A 19,873-nucleotide genomic window follows, 5' to 3' on the forward strand; every position below is an offset into this window, starting at 1 on the left:
GTACTTACTGGGATTTAGAAAAATGAAGTGGGGATCTCACAGAAACACATCAAATCCTGATGGGACTGGACAGGCCAGATGTGGGAGAATGTTCCCGATGTTGGGGTAGTCCAGAACTAGGGGTCACAGTCTAAGAATAAGTGGTAAGCCATTCAAGACTGAGATGAGGGAGAATTTCTTCACTCAGAGAGCTGTGAACCTGTGGAATTCTCTCCCACAGGAAGCTGTTGGGGCCATTTTGTTCGATATATTCAATAGGGAGCTGGACGTGGCCCTTGCAGCCCAAGAGATCAAGGAGTACGGAGAGAAAACGGGAATGGGATACTGAGCTTGCATGGTGCTGCAGGCTCGAAGGGCCGAATGGCCGACTCTTGCTCCGATTTGCTCCATTTCTGATCCAGAATATTTGTCGCCGAAATAAAATGAATGCGTAATGCTTTGAAAATTGGGATTTAAGCCGTCAGCAATCGAGCCCAGGCTGCTGAGTGCCAAAGCCGGCTTCAAAGGGAGTTTTGCAATCTAACTATTCTGGAAGCAATGCTGCAGTACACACCTGTCAAAAGGCAGGTGACAGTCTGTTCACTGAAATGTTCTGTTTCTGAAAGTGTACTCCAGCTTATTGCGAACCAACAAATTTATTCAAGTCTAAACTCTTTCCATTTAACAGAATATATGGAAGGGAAAACAAAATCAACAAAGCTTCATGTGTTGGCTTCTGTGCTCAGCCACTTATTCTGCTTACGCTGCATTGCCTGCAATTTCAGAACATAATATCCAAACATTTAATAGATTTCTGGCTCAGCACCAAACTCCTGCCACCTCTCCTTCTTTGCCAACAATGCACTATTGCTTATAATTGCTTATTTCTACAGACCTATTAAGGTGATGGCTGAACAGGATAACTGTTTTGGCACTGCCCAAGGTTGCCAGAATGTTGCATTTCAACTCTCAGTGAGACCCAAACGTCCTACCAACCTTCATCATTCACTTCCCATAATTGGTTCACAGAATAGCCAACGACCATTTAAAGCTGTAATCACTTGAAAATAAAGGATGCCCGTTTGGGGTATCAGAAAAATCTTATCAGCCCATACATAAAATTAACAATTCAAAATCTCTAAATACTTCCTGGATATGTTCCTTCTAAAATAAATCTTGATATGAGAAACACCAAGAATAATCGATTAGAAAAGATAACCACATTAATAATTGCTGACAGTACACCAAGTGTGATTTAATCAAGCTTCAATATACATTGTACCCTAAGGACAGTCAGATACCCAGACCATAGCAGAAGCCAACCTCCTCTCCATGGACTCCATCTACACTTCTCGTTGCATTGGAAAAGCTACCAACATCAATAAAGACCCCTCCCATCCCAGTGATGCTCTATTCCAACCTCTTCCATCAGACAGAAGATGCAGGAGCTGCAACAGGAGCAAGGACAGCTTCTTCCCTGCTGTTATTAGACTGATGAGTGGATCTGGAACAGCACAGCAGGTCAGGGCGGCATCCGAGGAGCAGGAAAATCGATGTTTCGGGCAGGAGTCATTCATCAGGAATGCATCATCCCTTCATCAGGGCTCCAGCCCAAAACACCGATTTTCCCGCTCCTCGGAAGCTGCCTGATCTGCTGTGCTATTCCAGCAGCACACTCTCAACTCTGATCTCCAGCATCTGCAGACCTCACTGTCTCTTGATGAATGCATCTCTGCAACTTCAGTAATGTTGATCTTGCTTTGCGTACCTCCTGTGCCCTGTCTCAGCGCCCTGTGATCTGTATGACCTTGGTTGCTATGATCTGCCTGTACTGCTCACAAAAAAAACGTTTCACTGTACTCAGGTACATGTGACTACAATAAATCAAATCAAATCAAATCATTGAGCAGATGTTGTCTACAGTCTCTATATATTGCTTCCTTCTCTTATGACATACTAATCTTATAACTTTCAGCAATGTGTGACAATCTTGAAAATGTTTGTCTTAACCACTTTGTATTCCCACTCTCTTAATTAGTCACTTTACACCTATTCCACATTTAGATCTCCCCAGACACTTCTTTATTTCTTCACTTCTCTGCGTTTATATTCTGTTTTGATTTACCTTTCCATGTTTTAAGATGGCGGCGGAGAATAGCAACACTATCCCACGCTTATCACAGTATATTGTAGCAAAATACACGTGATATTACAGTGTCTGCTACAATCTCTTAATTTGTATTCTAATATTTTTAGAACAGCTCAGCTTTATTCACAGGTATTTCCTATGGTCTGCATGGCCTCCGAACTGCTCCGGCCCATTCCAACTGCTCAACAATATTTCATCGAGTGAATACCGTTGTTCTGGCTGGGCTTTAAGAAGTTCCAAGCAATGGGCCTTCCCTTTCCACAGTCCGCAGATTGCGAATTTTCTTTTCCACCCTGGTCCCAGACCCGGGGGAGCTCAGGGTAGTCGTCCCATTCGAGTTTATCGGTCCTTCGGTGTGGCAGCTCAGTGCTGAGACGTCAGTGGGGCAAAATGGGTTTGGTGGAATGTACAATGCCCCTGGCTGATAGATACTGATCGTCATGATCCCTTGCAGAAACCTCGAGGAAGTAGGACCAGAATGCAAATGGCTACTGAGTAGGACAGTCAGAATTTCAGCCCCCTGACCAAAGGCAGGAATCACAAGGAATGGCAGATACAGTTTAATTCTAATAAGTGCGAGGTGTTGGATTTTGGTAAAACAAACCAGGACAGGACTTACACAGTTAATGGCAGGGCACTGGGGAATATTGGCAAACAAAGAGACCTATGGATGCAGGTATATTGTGCCTTGAAAGTGATTCTCAGGTAAACAGTGATGGCAAGCTTGCCTTCATTAGTCACAGTATTCAGTACAGAAGTTGGGAGGATGGGTTGCGGCTGTACAAGACATTCATGAGGTCACTTTTGGAGTACTGTATACAATTCCGGTCGCCCCGCTACAGGAAGGATGTTGTTAAACTAGAAAGGATGCAGAAAAGATTTACAAGGATGTTCCTGAGACAGAAAGGTTTGAGATAATAGAAGAGACTAGATAGAACTTTATTTCCCTGGAGTGTAGGAGGCTGAGGGGTCACCTTATAGAGATTTATAAAATCATGAGGGGCGTAGACACAGTGAGTGACCAAGGTTTTGTCTCCAGGGTAGAGAAGTTCAAATGTAGAGGGCATAGGTTTAAGACGAGACGGGAAAGGTTTAAAAGGGACCTGAGGGGCAACTTTTTCACAGACAAGGTGGTGCATGTATGGAACGAGTTGCCAGAGGAAGTGTACAATTACAGCATGTAAAAGATATTTGGACAGGTACAAGGAGAGGAAAGGTTTAGAGGAATATTAGCCAAATTAGGCAAATAAGACTAGTTTAGTTTGGGAACCTGGTTGGTACATACAAGTTGGGCCAAAGGGCCTGTTTCTGTGCTGTATGACTCTGACTCAGTGGCCAATGACAGAGTCAGTACTAGACATGCTGACTTTGTGCTAAAGAAGCAAATGAGTTGTGGGCTTGTTGAGGACTCAACTTCAGTCAATAGTGTGGTTTCATGGGAGCGCCTGTACCTTAGTGGCTGTGTTTTCATACCAGCTGCATGCAGCAATGACTGGATTCGGGGTAGGAAGAGTTTCAAAGTAAATAAAGTGGTTTTTCTTCCTTTTCAGTTCATCGTTAAATGCTGTGACATGAGCTGTACCTGTGAGTTATGATTGGAGAATGTAGTTAACTATCCAGAAAACAATATGTTTTTCTGATACTTATTTCTTTCTGCAGGCAAAGATCTGTTCAACATTGTAAATATGGAAACATCTTCAGACAAGGTTAACTGAATTTCCCTCAATGGATAAAGAATTAGAATATGTTTCACGCTTTTGAAAGGTTGGCTTAGTATAATAACAGCCTGTAAATGTCCAATCTTCACCCATTCTTTTTATGTACTCAGTCAAGTCACTGGTTGAAATAGCAGATCTGAAGTCTGATTGTTTAATTAGGGAGTTTTATGGGCTCTTGTCTGCAATCCAACTGCCTAATAATTTTACAAGTGTAAGTGGTCAGCTGGGCTTTGAGCTGAGGCTTTTTGGGAATGAAAGTAAATGTTTTACACCCCACAGCCTGGCTTCATTTCCAGTTAGACCCCAGATCTCTTAGGAGATCCGGACTCACATTGGTCTTGAGATGCATGATTTCTACCTCTGAAATGAAAATCTCACCCCAAAATTGATTCGAAATAAGGAAAACAGGGAGGTAATGTGCCTGGAGGCTAGTAAATAGTAGGTCTAACCATGTATCTTTTAACCTAAGGGATATCTGCAAGTATAAATTTAGTAAGTACAGTTATGTTGTTTGTGGAAGTGTGTACAAGTAGATTTCCTTTCCATTGTTAATAATTACAATGAATACATTCAATAACTGTGGCAAAATATGTGTAATAATTCAATTAAGCTATTACATCCAATTTCTTTTGTTTATTAATACGAGCACTGCTTGTCTTAATCTTTCAGCTTTGTGTTTCATAAACTGCCTACAAACTAAAGCAATAGTAGACTTTTTAGTCAGTTTTCAATTATTCATTTGTTTCCAAGTATCTCCAAAAATAAAACTGCAACTTGTTTTTCTTTGCAGATAACATTGTTAAGATCTTTGTTATTGTTTTCAGTAAATGAGAATTAGTAGAAGGAACATAGAACTGAGTTGCCGATGTAACTTGGGAAATGGAGCAGATTTCCCAGGGCTAAACAGCAACATTTGATTTCAGGCCAATGCTCAAATTTCTAGACAAAAGTATCAAGCCAGCGCCTAGAATTTTCGATGTGTCTAAGTCTTCAAGTCAAATCTTTAATGAAATCTAAAAGACACTGAGAAAATTTTGCTGCTGAAAAATTAGATCATGTGAAAGAAAAAGCCAACTTGCATTTACACAACCTCTTTCATGTCCCTGTGGATAGACTAATGCACTTCAAACCTAATAAAATACGAAGTGTAGTTACTATTGTAATGTTAAAACAGAACAATCTCCCCCCATAACATGGAAATGAACGACCATTCACAATTCAGTTCCCTCACACTGGGCTGAGAAACAAAATGCTATCAATGAAAATTGAGATACGAGTAAGTGGGATACTATGTCCAGAACCCTAACTACGATATCACCACAGAGAAAGGAGACCTTTGAATATCACAGTAGTCAGTATGAAATGCTTTGTGGAATTTGCACGTGACTAGTTCTGGTCACAAAAAGATTTAAAAAGGGACTAATCCTTTGTTTGGCCAGATGGTTGCGAATCTGAGACCATTACTTTAACTCACTTTGTAACTTACAGGCAGGTGTTCTGCATGAAAGCTCGCACTGTTGGGATTGGATCAGATGGATTGGAGATTGACTGATGGCCACATTTCACAGTGACATGCTTTACATAGTCTTTTCAAACAGCAATTTATTGACTTTGTGAATCAGTTGTAGAATGTTGACTGAGTTAAAGAACCATCTTTAACGTGAACATGAGCGGACTGTTAGTTTCATCCTGCTGTGTGGCAAATTAGTTACCGGAACCAGTGCATTGGGTGATGACTACAGGCTATAGAAGGGAAATGTAGTCAACTTGCCTCCTTGTTTTTTTGATTTTTAACCAGCAGCCGCAGTGTGAAGAATAGTGTCTTTTAGGTTTCAGAGGATAACGCAAAAACAAGAATGCGCCGTTCAGCTTGTCCAAGCTGCTGCATGGGTGGTGCCATTGGAAGATGAGCCAGGACCCCGTCAGTCGATGCCCAGTGTTGGAGAAGGTGCCAGACCCGTGTGGCGTGACCATCTCCAGTTTGGCGGGCGTGGTAGTGACAAAACCGGTGACAGCAGGAAAGGAGCACAGTGCCAGGACCCTGGGTGACGATGTCAGATGGTGGTGACTGGACAAGCAGAGAGGGTGAAGGCTATGGAGAGGAAAAGATGAATTTCTGAAGCTGTTGCAGTTTTAGGTTATAATGAGATTAGAATCCCTACAGTGTGGGAACAGGCCATTCGGCCCAAAAAGTCCACACTGACCCTCCGAAGAGTAACCCACCCGGACCCATTCCCCTATATTTACTCCTGACTAATGCACCTAACACTATGGACAATGTAGCATGGTCAATTCACCTAACCTGCACATTTTTGGACTGTGGGAGGAAACCGGAGCACCCGGAGGAAACCCACGCAGACACGGGGAGAATGTGCAAACTCCACGCAGACAGTCGCCCGAGGCTGGAATCGAAGCTGGGTCCCTTGCGCTGTGAGGTAGCAGTGCTAACCACTGAGCCACCATGCCCTTAATAGTGTTTTAGTAATATCAATTTAATATTAATTTATTCAGTATTTACCGCTAATACAATTTATTCAGTAATTTATTCTGTAATTCAAGATGGTTCTGGAATGTGGTGGCATTATCCACTTTTCACTGTACCCAGGTACAAATAACAATATGAAATCAATCTACATTTATCATTCAGTTAAATCATGACTAATCCACATTTCTTACTGACTTTCCTGACTTTACTCTTTACCCATTGGTGCTCTTACCCAATAAACTCGCAGCGAGAGTTTCAGATTCCCACTACCTTGCTTGACATGATTTTGAAGTTCTGAAGTTTATAACCAGCAGATATTATTCCACCATATCTACCTTTCTGAGTCTCGGGAACACTTGGAACACTTAGACTTAAATACTTGGTGCCTGTGGAGCTGTGCCCAGTGAGCTCCTCACTTTTAGGAGTGGAAATGATTGGAAGCAAAACATGGGGACGTCGGAATGGTCATTAAATATGGATATTTGGAGCGTTTGTTAATGTGAGAAGAGGGCGGAGTCCTTCCTTGCACTGCCTTTGTCTGTAACTAACAATGGCAGGATTGAAGGCAGTTCCCAAACCCTCACCACCACACCCCTTCGCAGAGTGATCACATTCTAGTGGATGGACTGTTCAGTTTTGAAGTGCTGTCTGTATGTGTGATGAGAATGCCCTGTCGCTCGCACTGTTGTCATATCAGAAACAGCAGGATAATTACCAATGGAGAGGCCAATCAGCCCATCTTCATTTATTCATCATGGACACACCTCCCTCCCAGAATGCTTGTTTTCACTCCTATCCAGGCCTCTCATCCATATATTGCTGATTCTTTGTTGTGAAGAAGCATTTACCAGTTGTGATCCTCCTGATAAGAGCCCAGGACCTGCTGAACAGTCAGAGAGGTGCTCCCGGCAATTGATTTGCATAAAGAAGAACAATCTTACAGCTATGAGGGAGGTGGTGGAATCGTGTCAACTGGACCAACAATAGGCAAATGCAAGCTAATGTACTGAGGCCATGGGTTCAAATCTTACCAAGGCAGCTTACATTTAGTGCATTACTCTGGAATATAAGAATAGTCTAATGGGTGACTATGGAACTATTGATGAGCATTATAGAATCCAATTTGGGACTTTGAGGACAGAAATCTGATGTCCTCATCTGGTCTGCCTTACATGTAACTCCAAATCCAGGGCAAACTGACTCTTAAGTGCCCCCTGACATTGCCTAGCAAGCCACAAAGTTCAAGGGGAGTTAGGGATGGACACTAACTGACAGACTTCCCAGTACTGTGTACACAGATATGTCAGAATTATATTGCCAGTAACCTCTTGCAGAAAGTGAGGTATTGTTCTTTTTAAAAAGAGACAAGATGTCCAATAATGAGATGCCGTAATGAAAGGGAATTTCTTCATCAGAGCTGCAATCACAATTATAACCTCAGAAAGATGACAATTCAATAGATCGCTGCTAAGATGAAATAGTGCTGATTGGATAATACATCTTTCTCAAAAGTAGTCATTAAACAGAGAAAATACATTGCAGGCACTAAAGTACAACCATTGTTACAATGTAAGAGGTGCCTCACTGAGTTTGTGCCTGTAGGGGGGGGAGGCTTGTGCAATCAACTATGTAACCACAACTGGGTTCCCTGAAAGGAGGAGAAAGCAGGAATTCCATTTAAAAACAAATTGCATGTCGCGATCACACATATTTTGAAATCTAGCCTGTGCAGGGAATGTGGCAGTCACTAGTGGCTCAGCAAACACCCACAAACAGCAACCAGGTAATGCCCAGCCTCTTTCCCTGCTGTTGGTTTGCAGGATAATATTGACCAGGATACTAGGGATAACACCCTTGCTGACCCTCAAACTTGTCCTGGAGAATCTGACATATTTACTCGAGCAAGCTCTGGGGGCCTCAGTGTAACACCTCATGTGAAAGGCAGAGCAGCGCTCCCTCAATACTGCACTGGAGGGCCTGATACTCAGGCCTTGGAGTGAGGGCCTGCAACACAGGAGGAGAATGGATTAGCAGCTGAGCCACTGTTGCTATCTGGGTTGGGACTTGGCAGTTCTTTCTCTCTCTTTCTCTTGCTCTGTCTCTCTCTCTATCTTGTAACATTTTCCTGTTCTCGGTTTCAGTGTCTGACCAGCTGGGAAACATGGCTGCCAAACCACAACCCCCTCTGGTGAAGAAGCACAGTCAAACCGACCTGGTGAGCCGGCTAAAGACCAGGAAAATTCTTGGCGTTGGCGGAAAGGATGATGATGGAGAGATTCACCGGTCAAAGGTAATGATGACATTTCGATTGGTTTATAAGACTGGGGCCTCTCAGAATGATGGGTCCACCTTATTTCACTTTTGAAACTGGATAGGAATGAGCTGGTCAAAATGAGGCCTGTTAAGATCGCTTTGTTTAAGAATACCTCGTTTTCTCATTTATGTAATGCAAGGGTGTTCCCATGGTCTGTCCCTTTGGCTTTCCCTGGTAGCTACCAATGTCATCCAAACCCTCCTGGTCTTGCCCAGTCAGGTGTGGGGTCTCCTGACAGTTGGTTTTCTGAAGTACATGGCCCTTGATGTTTTGGCACTGGGTGCAAGCCTCACTTTATTGGTCTTTTTTTTTTGTTGTTTAACACCATTTCTTAAAAGTTTGACGTGCTGCTAATTCCTCAATAATGCAGTGTGATGTTGCAAGCTTCTACTTATGGTATCCGTCTGATAGGTCTTGATCACAGAACCACAGAGTCCCTACAGTGTGGAAACAGGCCATTCGGCCCAACAAGTCCACGCCGACCTTGCAAAGAGTAACCCACCCAGACCCATTCCCTATATTTACCCCTGACTAATGCGCCTAACCTGAACACTATGGGCAATTCAGCACGGCCAATTCACCTGATCTGCATGTCTTTGGATTGTGGGAGGAAACCAGAGCTCCTGGAGGAAACCCACGCAGACACGGGGAGAATGTGCAAACTCCACACAGACAGTCACCCAAGGCTGGGATCGATCCCGGGTCCCTGGAGCTGTGGGGCAGCAGTGCTGACTACTGAGCCACCAAGCCGCCCCCAAAAAAAGTGCACAAACACTGCAAGGGCAGATCCACAGCATTCAAATCATGACTATGTACCTGGTCAGTATGAGGATTGAACCCACACCCTTAGCATTACTAGCACCCCACACTAACCATCTGAGCTAACCAACCAGCCAGTGGTGATGGGCTGAGATTAGTCTCCACTGTGATGCCTCTGCAGTCAAGGCGCCCACCACAGTTTGGTTGTAACTTCAGACAGATCAGTGATGAATGTTTGCATTCAATACCAGATTAGAAGTCACAGAAATGTACTTCCACAAGGAGTCTTAGAATCATAGTAATTTAGAGTACAGAAGGAGACTATTTGATCCATTGTTTCTGTACCAGCTTCTGAAAGAGGTATCCAATTAGTCCCACACTCCAGCTGTATCCCTGTAGCTAAGTTCCTCACTTCCAAATATTTATCCAGCTCCTTTTTGAAATCTCATACTGAGTCCACCTCCACCACTCTCCCAGGCAGCACATTCCCCTTGAGTCAACTTTGGCACGTGTAAGATAGGGCAAGAGAGCACTTTGGCAAAGGGCATAGAAATTGGCCAGATCTGAGGGGGGATTCAATGATTATGGTTGCTCAGTGGTTAGCACTGCTGCCTCACAGCGCGATGGGCCTGGCTTTGATCCCAGCCTCGGTCAACTGTCTGTGTGGAGTTTGCACATTCTCTCCGTGTCTGCGTGGGTTTCCTCTGGGTGCTCGGTTTCCTCCCACAGTCTAAAGATGGGTGGATTAGGTGAATTGACCATGCTAAATTGCCTATAGTGTTCAAGGAGATGCCTTAGTCAAGGGTAAATGTTGAGTAATAGGATAGGAGATGGGTTGGTGTGGATCTGTTGGGCAGAAGGGCCTGCTTCCACACTGCAGGGATTTGATAATTCTACACTAATTTGGCAGGGGTGGGCATTGGGGAGAAGCTAAGTTGTAGAGACGACTGGGAGAGACAAAGAGTCTTCAGGAAAAGACTAGAGTAGAAACTGGATGCTTAAATATAAGGTGTACAGGTGGTTGAGAACATGGTGGCAACATATCCCTGCTTTGTGCAGGGAGTTCCTGAATCTGGTTCTATCACCCCAGCTAACAATATCATCTGACATTTATACAAGTCACAAAACATATCCACCAACTCCTTAATTTTTGATATGTTGGATCATTCTAACACATTAATGAATACACAGCGTACAAGGTACCATGACCGTCAGTAAAATCATGTGTTATTGAGAATAATACTGACTACGTCACAATGAAATATTGAGGATTGTTTAGTGTTACCACTAATGGGCAGTATATCACAATTGCTGTTTTGTCAACTGACATAGAACACACCACAAGATTGACAATTCAGGATACAGTGAAAATGCTGCTGTTCCAAAAATATAATTTACTGCTTTAACAGCTGGCTGGAATCGGACATTTTCAAACTTAAGTCGAAGCAGAAATTTAAAAAATAAGAACACCAGTCTGATGTTAGAAATGGCAGTCAGTATTGAGTGTTGAAGTAAGGCAAAAAAAGAGGATTCAAGTACCATGAAACAGAAAGCAGCTTCAACAAAGCCTGCCCATTTCTCTCCTCTTCGTGACTATTTTCTAACACAGTCAATCTAAAGATTAGGGTGTGAAAACCTGATGTTCCTGAAAACTTGGTGTCACTAAACCATGTTACAATAGTTTCTATTCAGGATGTCTGACGTTTATTCAGTAAGATGGTATCACACCAATACACATGCTTTTTTTAATTTGTGGGATATAAATGTGATATCAAGATGTGGTGACACAATTCCCTCATTGAGATCATCATCGCCTGGCATTTGTGTGGCACGCCCATGTTACTTGCCACTTGTCAGCCCAGCCTGGATATTGTCCAGATCTTGCTGCCTTTGTACATGGACTGCTTCAGTGTCTGAGGAGTTGCAAATGGTGTTGAACATTCTCCAATCATTGGAGAACATCCCATTTCTGACCTTATGATGAAGAGATGATTAGTGATGAAGCAGCTGAAGAGGGTTGGGCCTAGAGCTACAATGATTTTGGATTGTCAGTCAGGCTTTCTGTGTGACACACTCACATGTTCCTCACAGGGAGGAGGAACATGTACACACACTGTGCCTGTTTAACTCAGCAAAGTAAGTGATAGCCATCCATTGGCTCATCTTTCACAGCACTGTGCTGACCAATCACTACACGTATCTGATTTAATCAGCAATAATGGTTGGCTTGTCCTTAACCAATCAGAGCCCAACACCAACCAATCAGTACTCTCCTCTCATTAGTTGTAGAGATCACATCTCTTGATTTCCTTTGTTTTAGACTGTGGACGAAAAATGGAAGATATTTGTCATTTAAGAAATATTTAGCCAGGTACATAGATGGGGTAGGTATGGAGGGATATGGACCAGATGCAAGCAAATGGGACTAGTTTACATTGTGAAAACTGGGCAGAATGGGCTGAAGGGCCTGTTTTCATGCTGTGGGCTTCTATGACTCTACTGAAATGTTACCTCAATCTCTTGATTTTCTGGAGCAAAGTCGATTTTCTGACTAAGTTATACATTTTCTTGAGATGTATTATTGATTGCAAGAATGGACCTACCTGATGAAGAAGCAGCGTTCTGAAAGCTAGTGCTTCCACATAAACCTATTGGACCATAACCTGGTGTTGTGTGATTTTTAACTTTGTCCATCCTAGTCCAACGCCAGCACCTGCACATCATGGTTACATTTTAAAGACAGACGCAGCATGAGCGAGTGTCGCAGGGGAGTTGAGGCCGTACTTGCTAGGAAGTTGTCGGGTGTCCATGAGGTTTAGAGGGAACACATCTGACTTGAAGCGTTAACTCTCTCTCTGTCTCCACAGATGCTGACAAACCTGCTGAGTTTCTCCAGATCTTTCTGGTTTTATTTCAGGTTTCCAGCACCTGCAGTGTTTTGGTTTATTAGTGACCTCTAATGGATGTTGGGATTTGGGATGGTCAGTTGATGGAGGTTAAAGGTGAATTGTTGGGGTCAGTTTAATAGTTACCCACAAGTTACAACAGACATTAATTCCTCCACCTTTTCCTGACTAGCTATTAGGCTAAGTACATTGGCACCACTCACTGACTCCAGTTCAGAGCTGGGAACGTTCTGGGAGGGCTTTATGTTGAGTTTATACCCATCGGAGATTTGTTTCCTGGTGGACCACCACAGAGTCAGTTGCACTGGGACCTCTCCTGATCCTAATGTACATCTTCAGTCCGTGCTCCAAAGCAACCACCCTCCCATTGGAGGATCTGCGTGTCCTGTCAAGGGCATCTTTTTGTTTTAACGTTGACCATCGCCAGGTTTTCAAACTTTCTGAGGACTTGCTGAAACACTCACTGAGGCAAGCAGAGTGTTAATGCTGTTTTAGATTTCAGTAAATCCAGCCCCTCAGACAGACTAATACCTGAGAACACGTGGATGCTGAGCCAATAGCAGCTATCAAGAAGGTAAATTATTGCATGAAGGACATTGTTGCTAAGGTAAGCAAACGTGTTAAGGTTTCTTTCGGCTAAAACCAAGTTGAATCTGTCATTTTTTACTCATGACTGTGGCAAAGGTAAACTTTCCCTTGTTCTTTTCCCTTTGCACTCATCTCCATTGCTCGACTCGTTTAATTACACATTCTTGTCCCGTTGCATCTCCACGTCCACACAGAATAATGGAACTGCTCTCTACAGCCTTCATCCTTAACACATGGGGTGGAGAATCGCTAACAATGAATGAGTTCTGACCAGGTCCCATCTTCCTGTCCTTGCTGACTCACACTTCCCCTTCAGATAAAGAGCACTGGGTCCAGTTTCCAGGTGAGCTACAGGAGGTTTCAGTGGGATTTGAAGAAACATGTTTTGACCCAGAGAGTTATGGGATGTCGAGGAACTGACTGCCTAAAAGGGCGGTTGAGGCTGGTACACTGGATTTAAGGATTATTTAGATGAAAAGTTGAAACTCCACAGTACACAAGGCTCCAGTACAAGTGCTTACAAAGGGGTTTAGAATAGTTGGATGTTCAGTGATTGATACAGATACAATAGGCTAAAGGGCCTCTTTCCTAACTGTAAAACCTCTATGGTTTTATGACATGGTTTTGAAAGTCCCGTCCTTGTACGTTGATTCCTCGGTCACCTCACCCCTTTCCCTATCTCTCTCGTCTCCTCTAGCCTTACAATCCTGCACATATCAGTGCTCTTTGATTCTGTGTTTCCCCTTGTGGTAATTGTAATGAGGTTTAACCAAGTGGACCTTATTGAATATGAGTTCCCTAATTGGGGCTGTTAAGTCTGGTCCAATCAGGTTTACAGAAAAGGGTGAGTGTGAGAGATGCTGGTCCCTGACCCTGAATGAGCCAGTGCTATAGTCAAGGCCTGTTCATATCTAAATAAAGGGTAACCTGATGACAGGATACTGGCCTCAGTAGAGTTATTTCACGTTGTTTTGTAATGGTGCTGTGAAGCACCTTGGCATTATGTCAAAGGCTCGATATAACTTTTTATGATCGTGACCCCCTCATTTTTGTGCTCTGCCACCCAGAGAGAATAGTTTATTTCTCTCTACCCAACTTTCGTAATAGTCTCACTACTCAACCTTGAGGGAATAAAGGCCTGGTTCATAAACCTGTCCAGACTCTTTAACTGTTTCTGTGCCAGTATAAATTTGCTGATCCTTCATGGGTCCTGCATGCTTCCTGAGGTGTGGTACACAAGGCAGATCCCAGACCGAGGAGAACGTGAGGACCGCAGATGCTGGAGATCAGAGTCAAGAGTGTGGTGCTGGAAAAGCACAGCAGGTCAGGCCCAAAACATCGATTCTCCTGCTCGTCGGATGTTGCCTGACCTGCTGTGCTTTTCCAGCACCACCGTTCCCAGACTGAGTCTAACTGAAGCAATCTTCTTCCCTTTGTATTGCAACGCTCTCAACAGAATATCCCACTGACCTTTCCTTTATTGCTTTAATGTTCCTGTGCACTGCTGTTCATACACACGGGGGTGAATGAGAAATTGAGTTGTAGAATTCTGATCGTGTGGAAACAGATTATTCAGCCCATTGAGTCCACACTGACGCTCTGAAGAATATCCCACCCCCAACCTTATCCCGATAACCCTGCATTTCCTGTGCCTAATCCACATAGCCTGCACATCCCCACACACCACGGGCAATTTTAGCATGGCCAGTCCACCGAACCTGGACATCTTTGAATTGTGGGAGGAAACTAGAGAATGTGTAAACTCCACAAAGACAGTCATCCAAGGCTGGAATCGAACCTGGGACCCTGGGGCAGTAAGGCAGCAGTGCTAATCCCCACTTCAGCCATAGTGCCACTCCACAGAATGGAATCAACTATCGACTATCCCCAGTTTCTCCCAGTTAGCTTTTTCTTAATTCATGCATGGAATGAGGGTGATGCTGGCTAGGTCAGCATTTATTGCCCATCCCTAATTAACCAGAGGGCAGTTAAGAGTCAACCACATTGCTGTGGGACTGGAGTCACATACAGGCCAGACCAGCTAAGGATAGCAATATCCTTCCCTAAAGGACATAACTGAGTCAGATAAGTTTTTCGACAAACAGCAATGGATTCACAGTCATCATTTGACTATTAATTCCCGATTTTATTGAATTCATCTGCCATGGCGAGATTTGACCCCAGTTCCCCTAGACCATTACCTAGGTCTCCGGATTAATAGCCAGCGATAATGCCATTAAGCTATTGCCTCCCCATTTCTGTCACTTGCTACTATTTGCCATGTAACTTAGTTGCTGTCTCTGTGACCTGGATCTTTTCCTGCATAAGAGAGAGAGAGAGAGAGAGAGAGAACGTATCACGCTCTGAGAGCTGTCAGGCTCCGAGTTTGACTTTAGTCCTGGACCTTGAATCTTTTCTAATTTGATGAAGCTCGCCCAGCTGCTGCTCTTTTTTGCCTCAGGTTAACAGCACTGATGATGCAATTTCCTCCAATTGACAGCAAACTTCCTGTGAGGGGAATCAGCTGCAAGGCTTCCCGCAGGGTAACTATTGAGCAGAGTCTGAGAGCGGAAGGCCACTCCAACTGGACTCACGCTACAAGCAACCATTCCCACTGCCACCTCTCGCCCAATCCACAACAAAAGCAAAGAGGGACTTGCATTTCCTTAGCCCTCTCCCTCCACAGAGAGGTGGTATCTGGTGAGCAATTGTTCCATAGTTAACCCATTACATCGTGAGATGTGTGATTAGGAGCACCTAGCAGTCTGAAGGATGTCTAACCATGATCTCACTCGACCTCTCATAATGTACGTCTCAGGCAGCTCATAGTTATGAGGTAACAAACCCAAGTGGAGGCTGAATGATATTACTGTCTAAAGATGTTTCATTTAATCTGAAATCCAATGGATTTCTTGAGTTTGAGATCTCCAAGTGCGGATGATCTCAGGTAAGGGAGTGTCACGTTTCTAGGCCAAGTTGCTATTAAAAAGGAAGAGGTGTTGTCCGTATTAAATCCCCGGGTCCTGATGGGATCTTTCCTAGAATATTGAGGGAGGCAAGAGAACAGATTGCTGAAGCATTGACAGACACCTTTGGATCCTCTTTGGCCGCTGGTATTGTCCCAGAGGACTGGAGAATAGCCAATGTTGTCTCATTTAAGAAGGGTAGCTGGGATAATCCAGGAAACTATAGGCCTGTGAGTCTCACGTCGGTGGTGTGGAAATTGTTGGAAAAGTTTCTCGGGGGCAAGATCTGTACACATTTAGAAGCAAATGGATAGAGTAGCGATAGACAGTGTGGTGTTGTACAGGGGAGGTCGTGCCTCACTAACTCGATTGAAATTTCTGAGCTGACGAAAATGATTGATGAGGGAAAAGCAATTGATGTTGTCTACATGGACTTCAATAAAGCTTTTGACAAGGTCCCTCATCACAGACTGGTACAAAAGGTGAAGTCACATGGTATTGGGGTGAGCTGGAATGATGGATATGGAACTGGCTTAGCCAGAGGAGACAGAGGGTAGTGGTGGAAGGATGCTTTTCGGAATGGAGGGTTGTGACTAGTGGTGTTCCTCAGGGATCAGTGCTGGAACCTCTATTATTCGTGGTCAACAAAAATGATTTGGAGGAAAATGTTGCAGGTCTAATTAGTAAGTTTGTGGAAGATACAAAGATTAATGGAGTTGCAGATAGTGAGGAATATTGTCAGAGGATATAGCAGGAAGTAGATAAGTTGGAGGCATGGGCAGAAAACTGGCAGATAGAATTTAATCCAGACAAATGTGAGATTATGCATTTTGGAAGTTAAAATACAAATGGAAATTATGCATTAAATATTATAGGGGTATTGATTTGCAGAGGGATCTGGGTGTGCAGGTCCATAGATCATTGAAGGTGGCAGCTCAGATAGATAAGGTAGTAAAAAGGGCGAATGGCATGTTTGCCTTCATTGGAAGGGACATTGAGTATAAGGATAGGCAAATTATGCTACACCTTCGTAACACTTTAGTTAGGCCACACTTGAAATATTGCATACAGTTCTGGTCACCAAACTACCAGAAAGATGTGGATGCTTTGGAGAGGGTACAGAAAAGGTTTACCAGGATGCTGCCTGGTATGGGGGATTTTATTTATGAAGAAAGGTTGGATAAACTGGGTTTATTTTCACTGGGACAACCTGATAGAAGTTTATAAGATTGTGAATGTCATGGATAGATTGGAAAGTCTGAGGCTTTTTCCCAGGGTGGAGGGGTCACTTACTAGGGAACACAGGTTCAAGGTGTGAGGGGGAGGTTTAAGAGAGATGTGTGAGGCACGTTTTTTACACAAAGGGTGGCGCGAGTCTGGAACACATTGCCAGAGGAGGTGGTGGGAGCAGACAATAGCAGCATTCAGGAAGCACCTGGATGAATACATGAACAGGAAGGGAATATGAAAGGATACAGATCCTGTAAGTGAAGACAGGATTAGTAAAATGTGGCAGCACTAGCTTGGAGGGCCAAAAGGCCTGTTTCTGTGCTGTACTGTTCTTCGATATAAAACTTACTTGAAATCCTCCTTGCTTGCCTCACTGCTGGAATTAATCATATCAATAGGCTTGTCATGCACACTGAGTAATCCGCAATCAGACAGAGTTGCTGATTTATTGGAGCAGTTTTCCTCGAAGTACTGTGCCAGGAAGGTACAGCTGTTACTTGGTTGATGTTCAGTCCAGATTAAGTCACTTGGTATTATTGCTTTAACGCAGGCAGAGCCTTTCTTTTAATAACATGATCATCAACTTTTTCCAAGGTTTATCTGTCTGTATTTATCAGGAGCCTTTAGGTAGTTGGCAGATGATATTTATCTCTGTCAGATGTAGCCTGTGAAGGAGGTTATCATTTCATTAAGGCCAGCATAGTCAGTGAAGGTGAAACTCTCGTGTACTCGTCCTTTCGGGCGGCCATACTTGACACTGGGTTACATTTAGCGATTAATTAGAAACGGAAAGGTCTGAGGCATCGTCACTGGACTGGAAACGTTAACTCTGATTTGTCTCCACAGGTGCTGCCAGACCTGCTGAGCTTTTCCAGCAATTTCTGTGTTTGTTGTCATGAAAAATGGAGGTTTGTTCAGCTTTATGAGTTGGATAAACTGGGTTCACTGCCAATTCAGTGAAGTGCTTTGGTTGGTTTTGTTGCGCTATACAACAAAATATAAAAATATAAATTTGTTATACAAGGAGAATTTGTTTTTGAACCATTAACTCTGTGTTCTTTTATGTCCCATTATTTAACTTAGTGTACAATTAATGCTAATCATCATTAACATGAAAGTGCCATTAGTTAACTTCAAAGACAGATACGCAAGGGTGACACTTTCTCTTTGATGTGAGTTAGAGAAATTCATTTTCAAAGTCAAGTACGGGCTTGCTTGCCAAAGTCATGTGATTTTTACATCTCCATAAGTTTGGTTTTGGGCAGTTTTTAACCACGTCACTCGAAACATAAAGTGTCCAGCTGAAGTTGTGTGGATTTTCAGAAGTGCAAGAGAACCAGCCATTGTTTGAGGAAAAAAAACAAGAACAAATTAAAAGCACAGTCTGCCATTTTGAAGAGTTGGATGAATCAGAATGGCTGTGAATTTTCCACTCCTAGTTGCTGTGGGGCTGAAAGGACATATGAGACAGAATTGGAATTAGCTCTTGTCTCAGTCGGAAACTATGACCTAGCTATAGAATTAAATAAAATCTCTAAGCATGTAAACGTAGTAAAATTGCTACCATTTCTGGGAAAAGAGTGTTTCAGTTTGTATTGCACCTCTTTGATGAGCAGAGAACACAAATTGGAAAGATTTTGAAGACTTTGGAGATTTTGAGAATGTACTTCAAATCACATATTCATGTTTTTGTGCATAGTTTCAGTCGTGAATGATTCAACATCAGAGCTCAGGAGGAGAGGGAAACTATTGAATAGTTTGTGATGGCACTCACATATATAGCTGAATCCTGAAAGGTGATCTTGTCTCGGGTAGTGGTGATCCTGTCATCAGAGGACATCTGCTGAGAGAGGAGAAACTTACTGACTTTCAGGAAAACTATTGACATGTGAAGAAGTTCTGAGGCTGTCAGTCGCCAGCTACAGCATCTTAATGGCAAAACAAATGAGGCTTTTCCATTCTGCCGACAGTCCAGGCTGAACAAGAGCGACATGTCAATATAAAAGAGATATCTTTGCAGAAGAGGCAGTAGAAAGATCAAGTCCAGAGGGCATGATGTAAATGTTGCAGAGGACTCCATGTAAAAAAAAGGAAGCAAGCCCAGCACAGGGAACTATAGCTGCAGAAGGACCAGTCCCCTTTCACACAAGTGTTCAGCTGGATAGAAATGAAGCTAGCTGATAAAGATAGCTTCTGGAGAGATGGCAGCTAATGATTCTGATGAGCAAGTTAGCATCATCGGTTCTCAAGGTGCTAGGTACATTGGGACTGTTGGAATGATGAACAGAATGAGAGCATCAAGTCGGTGTGTCAGATAGACACTGGAGTTTCATGCAACATTGTAACCTTTGCAGGTCTCTGCAAAGTGGCTCAATATGGAACCTTTGAAGGGAGGTTTGAGACGATATGGTGAACAACACTCATCCTAAGAGGATAAACAAATCTGGGAGCCAAATACAACGGGAAGAACGTTGAGCTGCAGTTCCAGGTCATAAATGTTAAGCAAACGCACTCATCTGAGCTGAAGCAAGTCTGAAGCTTGGGCTGGTAACCCCACATGTACCAGAAGAGATTTGCAGGGGTTTGCAATACAGTAAGCCATTGGTTGCTGAACAGATCCTGAAAGGTTACACAGGTTTCCAGTTCTTCCAGGTCTCGAATGATGTCCTGGTGAACATCATCGCAAAGTGCCTGAGAGTGAGAGACCATCTCAGTATCTGCTGAAGGAGAGATCCAGCTGCCCTCCAATCCACCCTGAAAGACAATTGGAGTATTGTGT

The 19,873-nt window shown here is 43.4% G+C and overlaps 1 protein-coding gene across 6 annotated transcripts in view; it reads left to right on the forward strand.

Annotated features, from left to right (window-relative positions):
* LOC122557975 (tumor protein p53-inducible protein 11-like) overlaps positions 1 to 19,873 on the forward strand; it is a 194,281-nt gene that overhangs the window by 144,268 nt on the left and 30,140 nt on the right. For 5 of the 6 annotated variants that reach the window (XM_087996788.1, XM_087996786.1, XM_087996784.1 and 2 more), the window contains exon 2: positions 8,473 to 8,621. In XM_087996788.1, coding sequence (XP_087852914.1) covers positions 8,493 to 8,621 — 129 coding nt within the window. In that variant the 5' untranslated portion in view covers positions 8,473 to 8,492. Of the gene's footprint in view, positions 1 to 3,787; positions 3,893 to 8,472; positions 8,622 to 19,873 lie in introns of all 6 variants that reach the window. The other variant, XM_087996785.1, reaches the window with a different exon arrangement.

This window comes from Chiloscyllium plagiosum, unplaced genomic scaffold (genome assembly GCF_037043375.1).
Source record: "Chiloscyllium plagiosum isolate Xiang-an unplaced genomic scaffold, Cpla_swu_hap1 HiC_scaffold_18, whole genome shotgun sequence".
Classification (NCBI taxonomy): domain Eukaryota; kingdom Metazoa; phylum Chordata; class Chondrichthyes; order Orectolobiformes; family Hemiscylliidae; genus Chiloscyllium; species Chiloscyllium plagiosum.